Raw genomic sequence first — 13,587 nt, 5'->3', positions numbered from 1 at the left:
TGCCAGGGTAATCTTATGGGCTAGGCTTGTAAAGGCTTCAGGCCATTAGCCTAGTACACACCTATGAACCTATGGGGAAATCTCTCTCCCTAGATGCAGTTAGAGCTTTTAAATTCTTTTGAAAGAGGTAATAATTTTTTTTACGAAAAATGCTTCTGACTGCATGCATTAGGGGGAGTTTTCATGAGGTAGTTTGTTCTGCTCATGAGTTACAGCAGTGATCTACAGCATTTATATAAAACCTGCATTAAACCAATGAGCCAGGAATGCCATAAAGTACACCCCTTAACAAAAATATCTCAGTCTGCAGCTAGCTTACGAGGAATAAAGACACAGGTCTGCACTCCGGAAAAAGCAGAGCTCCTAAAGCTCTGACTGGAAGGCTTTGGTAGAAATACTAGATGATGCTGAAAGAAATGATGATGATGAACAATGTTTTACAGCAAGAAAAAAGGATGGTTCTGTGTTTCACAGGTTAACGTAAAATGTTTTTACCCCAGTAACCAGTACATGAATTCTAATTTGGGGGATGCTGCACATATGTGTCACTCATGCAAGAAGGACATGAGAGCAGATTTCATTTTATACTTACAGAAAATCAAAATAAAATCCACAAATGATGAAAAGGGCTTTATGATGTAAGTCAAGAGAATTTACCAATATTATCCACATTAAGGGGGTGAGTACCAGCTAGGGCAGGGAAGGTCTGGCTGGGCAACACATGACTGGCATACCTCCTCTGATAGGGAGGAAGTATTAGACTTGCTTCTTCTTCTTCTTTCGGCTTTTTCCCGGTTAGGGGTCACCACAGCGGATCACCTGTCCACTCATGATTGGCAGTGGAGTTTTTACAGTGTCGAGTTGCCAGCCCGGCACCCAACCTTCCACAGAAGGCACACACATGCACACACTCACACCTAGGGCCAATTTAGAGTGTCCAAATCCACCTACAGCATGTCTTTGGGATGTGGGAGGAAACCGGAGCACCCGGAGGAAAACTATGCGACCACAGGGAGGACATGCAGACTCCGCACAGAAGGAACCCCAGCCGAAGATCAAACTGGAGAATAGACTTGCTTGAGAGACAGAAATAGAGGAGGAAATAAGGAGCATGTGAAAGAGGGTTCTAGTGTGAACTGAGCCCAATTTGTTTCCCACATAGTGAATTCAAGACATTGTCAATGACTGTTATGGCATAAAACAGAAAAACTGTCCCACAACTTCAGATGATAGAACCACAGCGCAGTCTCTCTGAATTCTGTCTCAGGGTACCACAAAACACAAGGAAATATAATAGCTACATATGCAAATAGAAATCATGCCATAAATATAATACTGCTCTCACTTTCACATGTAGGGAGTGGAGGATCCCAGAGTCCATATTTGTTACACATTGCAATGGAACTGTCTCTTAATGTAAAACCTTCATTGCACTCAAATGTGACTGAAGTATTCAGCTGGTTATCAGGTCCAGTCTGATTTATCTTCAGCCCATGTTTAACTGCAGGTTTTGGGCACGTAATAACTGAAAAAACAGAGAGGCACAAAATTAATCTAGTGTAGCATAATCCAGTTTTCATGAAACAAATGTCAGAAACTTTCAAACCTACCTTTCAAATTCAACTTCGTAGGTAAATACTAGGCTATCACACTGCAGACTATTATAAGCCTAGTCAATAACCAGAGGTCAAAATCAAACCCTGTGTCTTGTATCTTTGAGGTTAAGACCTTAACCATTATGTCAACTCTCCACTCATAAGTAAGACTGAAGACATAATAAAAGGATACCTAAAAGATTTCAGCTAGCCACTATGTAACCACTTTCCCCTGCATGATCCTTTCTTCAGTCTGCTCTGGTCCCATATATTGCACTGCTTATTCCTTACAGAATTCCAAGGCCTTACTACAGTGTTTCCTTAAATCAGCTGTAAATCTCCCTCCTTTCTGATGTAACTTATAGCTTATTTCTTGATCTATCTGTCTGCTAGCCGTAGTGCTATCAGTCACACCCTTCCCTTGATAACTGGCTTTTCACTTTCTGTGTACACACTGAGCAATTATATTTACTCATATGGTTTATCTCAAACATGTCACTGTTTTAGTACCTTTCCAGTGTAGAGTGTTATTTATTACCTTTACACCATGATAGCTACATGGAATGCATAGATCTACAGATGTTTTCACCCTTTAGAAAAAAGAGAGAGAGAGAGAGAGACAGGTGACATCAGCCTCTCTTTAGTAGTATCATCACTGCCTTTTATAATGGAAAGATGGCATCAGACTCTTCTGCCTGCAATCCTACCACTTAATCAGTATACCAGCAGTATGTAGCTGGTCCTTTCCATTTTAAGCAAGCTTCCTGATTCAGACTGGTAATAATTTTAAGTGACTAGTCAGTTCCCTCCTCTGTCTTTGTTGCTGTCCTCTTTTCATCAGAATGCATACTGATCTTTGACTCACTTCAGTGAATTGTGTAACACACTTTTTTCATCAAATGCCAGTTGCCATTTTTCTGCCCATCATGCACACTTTACCAAATCCTTCTGAATACTAACCCTTCACCACATGACCTTGTTCCAGTTTTGGCATTACTACTGAACAAGCTGTCCATGCTGTCCAACTACAGTGAGATTCCTGACACAAACCGATGGAAAAGAACTTGACCAAGCTCAAATGTGTGGCTTCCTGCTTACAGGCTTCTCAAACTAATTCAAACCCAACACTTTCTAGTTCATATCTAATATCCAGCTCCCTATATACAGCAACACTCTGATTTCTACTGAGACTTTCTTTAGATTATTTGCCAGTACCTTTATGAGACATGGTGTGAAAGGTTATGTGAAAATCCTGTTACATATCCCATCTACTACTTACCCTACTATAGGTTCATAGGTTTATTTTAAGGCAGAAGCATCATAGAAGAAACGACTTTGAATGTGTGCTAATTCAAATCATATGCCTTCTGTACCTCCCTCTACCCATTCACAAACCATTTACTGGCTCCTTACAGCCTTCTTCTTGTCAAAAATCACACTTCCTCTTAATCAGGCTTCCCCAACCTTCTTCTCACTCAGCTTATGTACTAATCATCTACTTCAACCTCTCCCATAACCAATGCATGATCCAAGCACTTTCTGTGCTGACACCTCTACCCATTTCCCTGGTGTAGCCCCTCAAACTTGTTACCTTACCTTGCTCCTTCTGCACACTATAGTATAACTATCACTTCCACCAACATGCTATATTTTTTTCCTGAAACCTCACTTTTTAAAAGCTTGCTCTTACAAATGACTTTCTCTTTTCCTTTGACTTTGTTTTGAACCCTTGCACTTTAAAATTTAGATTTTATTCATGACATAGAGAGAATTTATCTAATAATATTTTCTGTTGTCTTTTATAAAGCAGTGTTTGTGTTTTACTGTCTACACTGTTTGGATTCATTCTGTTAAACTGCTTAAAGTCAAAGTAGTTTTTCTTATCTGCTTTTTGTATCTTTTGTCTATATATATATATATATATATATATATATATATATATATATATATACTTGAAGCTTCTCTCCCGGGCCTTTACTGAAAAGGGCAACTTATGTCTAGACAGGCAATCCCAGTAAACAAATGCTAATAAATAAATAAATAAATAAAGTAAATGCTGGAGGGAAGCGGACTATGGAAAAACTGGAAAGGGGTAATGAAAAGAGAAGCAGAAAAGAAATAGGGAGGAGTGAGATAAGATGATGCTTCATTTGATACGGTTAGAAGTTTGCACCACTGACTCCTGAGGTCAGTCTATGGGACAACATATATACATCTAATTTAATTGGACTTGTAATGCGGCTACAGGGTTTTACACTGTCTAATATGTAGGGGAAGCTGTTTCCACAGACAGATGAAATTCTCATTAATGAACTCACTCTTGAATTGGGACTTGCTGATACTTTGTCCCACTCTGGAGGAATATTTCTAGTTGGGAGAGATGTTTAGTGTTATACATGTAAAATGTAGAACTTTATTCTATGATGCATCAAATTAGCACTAACTGGGATCTGGATAAAAACTCACAACAGGTAAGATGAAAGAGGTAAAAGGATTTTCAGATGGTATAGAATTTGAAGGCTGATTGCTTTTCTGTGTAACTCCCTAAATACTGAATCATTGTCTCGGTCTTAAGGTGAATTCCATTTATATGATAAATGCACAGAAATACTAGTTTTACTAAAGGCAGCCTTTTTTGTTTAGGGTGAGACTGTGGAGCACCAAATATTAGTGTAATCAAGCTCTTGTTGAAATACTTATGAAGATGAAGGTGAGTTTAGAGGGTGGCACAGTGGTGTAGCAGATAGTGTTGTCAATTCACAGCAAGAGATTCCCCGGTTCGATTCTCAGCCGGGGTGCCTTCTGTGTGAAGTCTGCATGTCCTCCTTGTGTTCGTGTGGGTTTCCTCCCACATTACAAAGACATGCAGTAGGTGGACTGGGCACTCTAAATTAGCCATAAGTGTGTGTGCATGCAAATGTGTAGTGTGGATGAACTACCGTGGCAGGCTAGCCACCCAGTGGTGTAAACCTTGTCTGTTGAGGATCGTCACTGCTGAAGTGACACCCTGACCCCATGTGCAAAAAATGTGAAAATGGGATTACGGGTGGATGGATGGAAGGGAGTTTAGCATGATTCATAGATTGTAATCATCTGTAAATTTAATTAGCCAAAGTTAAATTAGAATTTGCTTGTACTTCAAAGAAATACATTTAAAAAAAGCAAGGGTCTAGGATAAAATCTTGAAGTATGCCACTTGTCTCATTTTGAAAGGGTATCATTTAATATGAATGCGTCTGTGCAATTTGACAGCCAGGTATCAATTTACTGAAGTACAAAGGAGCTGAAATTAGGTTGGATTAACTTATTTATGATGCCAGAGTGGCAGATGGTACAAATAAGTTTGCTAATTCCATATAAATAGTGTGGATGGTAAGTCTCACGTCCAGACTTGTTGCAACTATTTTGAAAACAAAATTATTAAGAAGGCACAAAGACAGACTTTACAGTGTCTACAGCCAGTAAACATTGTTCTGTCCTTATTAATAATTTCTACAATAATATGTTTCATTACTTTACAGGTACGTCTATTGAGCCTGATGGGCTTATAGTTACCTTGGTCAGTGGAAGGGCTGCCACTGTGGAAGGAGACAATTTCTGGAGAATCATTGACTGAAGATGTTCAGGACAGATTTGGCTAGAAGATGCTTTAGGCTTGCCAGTGAGAAGCTGCAGAAGTTGCCTGGCCATAGGGAGGTGTTTTTATAGCTAAAACCTGATCAATATTGATATCAGCAGGTTTGCATGACTGTATATTTGAGTCTGTGTGTGTTGGGGGGGGGGACTGAGGCTATAGTAGGTAGAAAATTAGAGCTGAATTTGTCAAGATGTTAGCTATGGATTATGGTTCTGTAGGGGAGCACCATTTACTGAGAGTTTACAATGTAATAGATTATTAATTAGGTTTAGAGATACTTATTAGGGTATTGATCTGTGAGGATCTTTAGAAGCTTTATCATACTTTCATATGACTTTATTAGCCATTATATTTTAAGTATGAATAACCCAGAGATGAGAAGCATTTACATGTTGCCCCTATCCATGAGGGACAAGGGTGCTAAACTGGGGGTTAATTTGCTGTTACCAATTCATTCATCCAGATTACATTTAAATAGTGTAAAAGCAATACTTTGCCTTTTTGGAAAGGAAGATAATTACACAGATGTGATATTCTGTCATGCATATCTATCCCTCCAATATGTTCTATTTATGTTGCAAAAGAGATTGAAATCCCTTGAGCAGGTATTTATGCCCCCTACAAATTTGTGAATGTCTTGTAGGTCTGATAAGCAAGGCAGTGATTTCCTCTCAGTAACCTATATGACACTGAAGAGTGACAAGGTTTTGAGACAACCTGCATAGTTAGTTTTGAGACAACCTGTATAGTTTTTTTTTTTTATTTAGGCCCTTGATTTTCTTAGTAAGAAACACTGTGGACATTCAAGTTGTGTAAAACGATTGGACAGGTAAATACCAAAGGGATCATTATACTCCATGATCAGCCTGATGAGTGCAGAATCCAGTGGAATGATCACAACCCCGGATCTGGATACCAAACCTTTAATAATAAGCCGTGCAATGAAAAAGGACTATATATAACAGTGGATACATTTTGACCATGGGACTGTTTGTTGTCTACATAGGTTCCTAGCTTCCTAATTACTAACTCAATTTTCATGGATGTACTGCCAATGTGATATTTACAAGGGACTTCTTGTTTGCAAAAGTACACTATTATACATTTCTTGATGTCTAGTTTTAGTCCATAGTTTTGATAGCACCTGATGGTTTGGAAAAGGCCAACTTGGAGGATCTTGGTGATCTTAGAAGTAAATGCCAAAGAGGAGCTGTCCAAGGACTGAACCCTGGGGAACAATGCTAGAGTTAGAGCAGCACAGCCAGATTTCCTGCATTCTGTCTGAGAAACAATTTGACATCCAATAAATTACACAGGAATTAACATTTAGCTAGAATAGTTTAAGTACAATTACAGAATGTGGGATGGTGTTGAATGCCTTTGTGAGGTTTAGATATGCAGTGTGGGTACCTTTCTATTAACGGGGCAGCAGGCAAAATGTGAGGTTGTTGTCAACTCATTGTGGCTTATTCTTTTCTGGTTGTAAGGTTCTCTCCATCCTCACAGTATTACTGATTTTCTCACATGTATCTGTCAACGTGCACACACTAACAATGGGGACAAATAGGAACATCTGGTGAAAAGGGTAAATGAGGATGGGGACAAACCATTAAGGGGGCAGCAGCCAAAATGTGCGCTTCATCTGAACTCATTGCTGTTTGTTTTTTTTTGTGGTTTTACTTTGGTCTTCCTTCTCACAATCTTAGTGATTTTAGCACGTCAGTACTGCTTATTGCATTGTTCTGCTGTGGTTTTAATTTGGCCTTTGTTGTCAGAGTGCTACTCATGTTTCTCCAAAGTCACTGCTGCTTATCTTGATGTTGTATTGTGTTTTTTATTCCAGCTTTGTTGTCGGACTGTTACTCACTTCATGGCAAGTGACTGCCACTTACACTGACAGTTTTCCCAAGATTCTGTGTTACTTCCTAAATACAGTGTAAATCACAGATGTTATATTGTGAATAAATAAGGAATTGCTCCTCTTTCCGACCACCTGCTGAAGTTGAAGTGTCACTGTGTTAAGATGTACAATGCTGTCAGACAATGGGTAAAACACCTTGGAAAAATAGGAACATCTGTTGGAAATGTGAAGTGAACATGAGGAGAAAGGCCTTAGAAAAATAGGAACATATGCTGACAATGTCAGCATGTAATTATGCTAACATTTGTCTTACATTTCCATGTATGTTTCGCACCATGACTGCTGTGCTATTAAAGGAAAAGTATCGCAGTCTGTACTGATTTGCCCTCATCTGATGCTTTAGTAATCTTGTCAAAGAAGTCAACCAGGTTAAGTAGGCAGGATCTGCCCCTAACAAACCTAAAATGGCTTGAGTTGAAAGTTTATAGGTTACCTATGACCTTATTTATTAATTCCATACTTATTTCTACAGCCTTACAAATGAGGCTGTGAGATTTATGGGTCTATAGCTTCCTGGTTCCACTGACACCTCATCATTGTTCAAGGGGATGACCGTTATTATCCTCCAGTCATCTGGCACAAAGCCTTTTGGAGGCTGGCAATGAATAGCTTCTGTAGGGTGTCTGACAGGTCTTGTTTCAGGTTAGCCAATAAACAGCATAGTATGTTATTAGGCCCCATAGATGTGTTCTTGGCTTTGGATAGTGCCTTGAGGACTTGTTCACTTGTTCATAGGAGATTTGAGGGGGCTATATAGATGTGAGTATGAGATCTGGCAATGCAGGAGGGGAGAGGTGGTGAAGAAAGCCAGTCTACTAGCAGTTACATTTAGTTGTATCTCCCCTGAATCTGAATATGTGATATCATTTACTATTAGCTCTGTGCAGTTCTGGGCATTTTCAAAGGTTTTTAACATAGTTAAAAAATGCTTTGTGGTTGTCCTTTGCCTGGGTGGCTACTTTAACCTCATATGCAAGTCTGGTTGATTTGATCAGAATCCATAGTTCCCTGTTAAGTTTATTAACAGCCTTTTTTGCATTTTGAGAGTTCAGAGAAAGTTTACACATTTTGGCTGAATAAATAAAAACTGGAAAAGATAGACAGATTCTACTTATTGGTTGAACAAATCAAACATACATACATACAAAAGGACTTATCAGCCCATGTCCTGATAATCTGCAAGGTAAGGGATTATCCAATAGGACTCAAAAAAGCATTGGTATTTCCCTACATAATTGATGAAAAAAGTAAAATGTGCAGTAAATCTGCAATGGGCAAATTTACTAAGCAATGCAAAACAAACACTTAAAAAACAGTACTAACACATTAGCTGATAATACATTATTGCAATAAATAATGACCCCATTAACAATATTAAAATTTTAACTGGTACAATTCAAGCAGTAATAAAGTAATAAACAAAACAAATGTAACGATCATTTGCAGAAGTCTGCAAATTGAAGGGCAGCAGCAAATTCATGAAACAAAAGTCCCAATATCTTAGAAAAACTTAGGTAGCAGAAAATCAATACAAGTTGGTGCACAGAACTTAAAACAACAAAATGCAGACAGTCCTTTTCTGAATGGAAAAATATAAAATTTGAGCATCAAAGAACAATGTCTAGCAGATATTAAATATTACTGAATATTATAACTTGCCACAAAGTACAATCCAAAAATAGCACAGGCTCATAATTCAGCTGCCAAAATGCACTGCATCATTGAGGTGAAAAACAATCCATAAATACACAAAGTTTGTTACTCCTCCAAGTGGCAAATACATGACCAACAAGAGACATACCTCTCCAACTTTCTGTCTTTCAGTCCACTTACAACTCCACTTCAGCCAGATCTTACGGTACAGACTATAAAATGTCCAGCTCCCACAGCAACTTCTCCTTTAGCATCAAACAAAATTTGTCTCAGTGTCTATAACACAAATGATAATAAAACTACATGGCACATGGCACCCCTTTACTATCCAGGTACAACGGTAATACCAAAACTCAAGGAGAAAAGTGAAAGCAAACATTTAATAAGAAAACCAAATAAATGTAACAAGCACTGTTGTTTGGCAGCAATGTGCCATGATGTTGACAGCCAAGCTATGTTCATGTTCAAACAACTTACATCCCCTTTTTTAACCTATTCCCCAAGTATTACTTAGGGTAAACAAAATTATTACTCCCCTCTACCTGGTTACCATTTACCTTTATGGAACAAAATACTTTTGTAACATATTATGTAGGCAATAACAGAAATCCCTTTTAAAGGTCTGTAGCACAGCATGACTACATCTGTGTAAGGTGGTTAACATAATGCCAAATATTTTAGAAGAGCTCAGTGTAACAGTAAATTGTAATATGGATTACTTTCTCATTTCTCAATCACTTTCTGATTCCCATTTCCTTCCAAGAAATGCTATTCATGGATTTACTCACTTTCTGATTCCCATTTCTTTCCAAGAAACGCTATGTTTTGTAAGAGAACAAAGGTAGGTTTCATGTCAAGATAGGATTATATAATAAATAGTCAATATATTAAATTATCATCACACAAAACATAAAAAATGACCATTATATCAACAGCACAAAATATCAAAACAATGCACTGAAAAAGGAGACATTTCCTTTTCCGATGTGCTACCCACAAGTTTACAACATTCATCTCAAATTGTCTGAATAGTGACAGTGTTATGGAAAGGTCCTTTTCTAAGGTAAGATGTATGCTAGGGTTAGTGTTAAGGACAGGAACAGGTTTAGGATTAGGATTAGCATACATTACTGAGGTGGACAAGTGGGCTTCATCAGCATATGTTATGAAGTGTGCAATTCCACTCATGCTATGTGTTAATGAGCTTAGTCCCAGATTCACATTGCAGTGTTTAAAATAAGTCATGCAGGTGTACAGCTTATGTTTCATTTCACCCACAGCAGGGTTACACTAGCAATATCAACTTTGTTACTATGAGACATCACAGCATCACACAGCAAGATACAGGACAGACTGCTTTAATCCTGAAGAAAATCATATTCTAATGGAGGCATTTAAGACATATTCAAAACATTTGTCTAGAAAAGGGGTCAAAGACAGGTAAGTTGAGCTGTGGAACCAAGTAATGTTACACATAAACAACAAAGAGGAAAAAACTGCAAATTTGCACAGTGCAGAAGCAGAGATAATAATGTGTCCACCAAAAATTTTTAGTGTAATGACTCAGGCAACAGAAAGTAGAAAGTATTTCCGCTAAGCTTAGGGAGCCTATAACATGGAAGATAAGAGATCCGGTAGAGGTTCACAGGTAGGTACGAGGCTATTAAGCCTAGCCAACAAGGTTCCCTGGCTTACCCCACCCAAGAAAGTTAATTTCCTGTGCCCCTGTCAAGCAGAGCCACAAAAGTGATCCATAGGGTCTATTTCCTATTTCCCATCCACTCAAAGATTTTTCTTGAAGAGTGCTAATGATGAACTTTGATTGACATAGATGGGTAGCTTGTTCGAGAGTATAGGAAGTCTCTGGGACAGGAATCTATCCCACCAGCATGTCCTGTTTATTGTCGTGACAAGGTTTAGGTCCCTAGAGCGTACAGCTCAGAGGGATTGGGATTTCTTTAGGTGCAGCATGTCCAACAGCTCTACGTTTAACATAGCTTTATATGTTAGGCAGAGATCTCCTCGGTGTAGGTGATATGCTACAGAGTAAAGCTGGAGTGTTTTGAGACGGTCTGTGTAGGGCATCTGTTTGAGGCCAGTAATTCTCTTTGGGAGGTACTTCTGTATCCTTTCCAGCTGCTGCAGATGTCTTGTGAGGTACATTCCAAAAGGGACGTTGTACTCTCTAATGGGTCTAATGAGTGCCAAGTAGAGGGGAACAATGACCTTTTTTTCCTGGATGAGAACCCTTTTGTGATGAGGTGTGCCACATAGAAGTATTTCCTGACTACTGTGGCGATGTGATTATCAAAGGAGAGACTACTGTCCACCTAGGTCCCAAGGTCTCTTATCACACATTCGGCATTAAGTAGACTGCCGTTTATGTGGTAGTTCATGAGTACAGAGTTTTTAACCAAAGGGGATGACAATGCACTTTTTGGCATTGAGCTTGAGGCCATGCCTCTGACACCAGGCATCTGTCTCAGTGAGGCCCTTCTGTAGGATGTCCACATCATTTGGAGACTCGACTATGGCTCCTAGTTTGCAGTCATCTGCGAACTTCGTTAGCTAGAGGCCTTCTGTGTTAGCCTGTACTTCAGAGTAGTAGATACCAAACAGGAGAGGTCCCGGGACTGAACCTTGTGGTATTCCACTTGTCACTGGTTTGAAGTCAGATTTGGAGTCTGCAACTTTTACAGTGTGGGTTCTGTCAGTGAGCTAGTTGGCAACCCATCTTGTGATGTAGGAATTTATACCTAGTTTAGTGAGTTTAGCTATAATTCCAGAATGGGGGATGGTGTCGAAAGCCTTGGCGTTGTCAAAACAGGCTGTGTGAACCACCTTATCCTTGTCTACGGCTTTGGTGACTGCCTCAAAGAAGTCGATCAGGTTCAGAAGGCATGATCTGCCTTTCACAAACCTGAACTCGGTGGGGTCCAGAGTTTGGAGGTTACCAATGTCTTTGTTTATGAGATCCATGATGATACATTCCATGGCCTTGCAGACCAGGCTCATCAGGCTAATAGGGCGATAGTTCCCAGGATCAGTGGTGGCTCCTCCTTTGTGGAGTGGGATAACTGTTGGTGTGCACCATTCAGTGGGCACAAAGCCTGACTTGAGACTATGACTGAACATGGTGCTTAGGTGGGGAGCCAGTTTGTTCTGAAGTTCATGTAAAATGTAGCCTGAGATGTTGTCCGGTCCCATGGATGCTGTGTTTTTGGTTTTAGAGAGTGCAGCTTTCACCTGCATAGATGTGATTACAGGGACTCTGCATTCTTCCTGTATAGATATGGGCCCTTTAGGGGATGAGAGGAGGGTAAAGTTAGCACTGAACCTATCTGCCAGGATTTTGGCAATATCAGTTGGTTCTGTAATTTTCATGCCATTGTGCTGTAACTCAGAGCAGATCTGGGTGTTGCCACTGAGATTCTTGACATAGCTATAGAATGCTATGTGGTTGCCCTTAGAAACATTGGTGATTTTGTTTTCGTAGCTAGCTTTGGAGGATCTTATAAGGGATCTCAGCTTCTTACTGAGGCTGATCAGGAAGCTCCTCCACTCATGGGATTTTACTCTCTTTTGCAACAGTTTCTTTCTTCTGTTGTAGAATTTGTTTATGGCAGGGGACCACCAGATTGGCTTCCTTTTTTCGGGGGATAGCATCTTGGTTCTGTTTGGGATAGCACGATCCATGCACTCGTGTAAGTGCTTATAGAGTGCATTTGTGTAGGATTAAGCAATAACTGTATTGTTCATCTGCATGGGTGCCAAGAAGTTTGCCACTTCTGTCTTAAGAAGCATGAAGTTGGCTTTGGAGAATTTTTTTACCATGGTTTCCTTAATGGTGGAATGCATCCTGCATGTGGATATCTTGGGTGATTAGCTTATGGTTGGATCTGACAAATGAGGAGTTGACTTCGAGTGTGGAACACAGATCACTCATGTTGGTAATGACTGGGTCTAGGATATTGTTGCCACTGGTGGGGGTGTGGATATGTTGATCCAGGGCACTGGAATTTATGAATTCTAGAAAGCGTTGAGCAAAGGAGTTGGTACATGAGTAATTTTTCCAGTTAATGGTGGGGTAGTTGAAATCGCCCATTATTAGGGTGTTTGGTTGAACCCTAATATTTTCCAGTATATCAAGAAAAGAGATGTGGGAATCCTGGGGCATGGTGGGGTAGCTGTAGCAAGCTACAATTTGGATTGCAGTTTTGCCCAGAGTTAGTTGCACTTGGATAACCTCGGATACATTATGCTGCGTGTTTAGCTTGGAGGTGTGGATATCCTTAATGAATATGGACACACCTCCGCCTTTGGTGTTCTGGTCCAGGTTAGATGGCCGAAAAGTGTGGTACGAGTTATAGCCTGGTAATGCAGGGATGCTCTTTAGAGCCTTGAACCAGGTCTCAGTCACTGCACAGATATTGATGTTCTCCATTTTAAGGAGTGCCTTGAGTGAGTGCATTTTGAGATTTAGACTTCTAGCACTGAGTAACATTACACTCAGTTTTTGCTTGCCGGTTCCTGTTATGGTGGTGAATTTATCATTTGAACAGTGCCTAAAAAAGGCACTATAGGAGTGGCAAGACCCTTAGCCAGTATCCGGAATCCCAGGGGTGACAGGTGCAGGCCATCTCTGGCAAAGCATCGTGGTTGTTGACCACATCGTCCCATGCAGACAAATACTGGATCCCCTTTGAATGACACCAGAAGCTTAGCCAATTGTTGAAGTCAATCATTTTGTCCTTGTACTGCGGTATAATTCTGGGTGATGG

At 39.8% G+C, this 13,587-nt stretch overlaps 1 protein-coding gene across 1 annotated transcript in view; it reads right to left on the bottom strand.

The window, feature by feature from the left end:
• Positions 1 to 1,316: 1,316 nt before the first annotated feature.
• Positions 1,317 to 13,587, bottom strand: part of LOC122806052 (membrane cofactor protein-like) — a 700,904-nt gene continuing 688,633 nt past the window's right edge. Inside the window, exon 6 of the mRNA XM_044076293.1 lies at positions 1,317 to 1,525. Coding sequence (XP_043932228.1) covers positions 1,317 to 1,525 — 209 coding nt within the window. The remainder of the gene's footprint in view (positions 1,526 to 13,587) is intronic.

Source organism: Protopterus annectens, chromosome 7.part0, assembly GCF_019279795.1.
Source record: "Protopterus annectens isolate FY-2018-M chromosome 7.part0, PAN1.0, whole genome shotgun sequence".
NCBI lineage: Eukaryota > Metazoa > Chordata > Ceratodontiformes > Protopteridae > Protopterus > Protopterus annectens.
The sequence above is the reverse complement of the archived record's forward strand: the minus strand, read 5'-3'. Positions and strand labels throughout refer to the sequence as shown.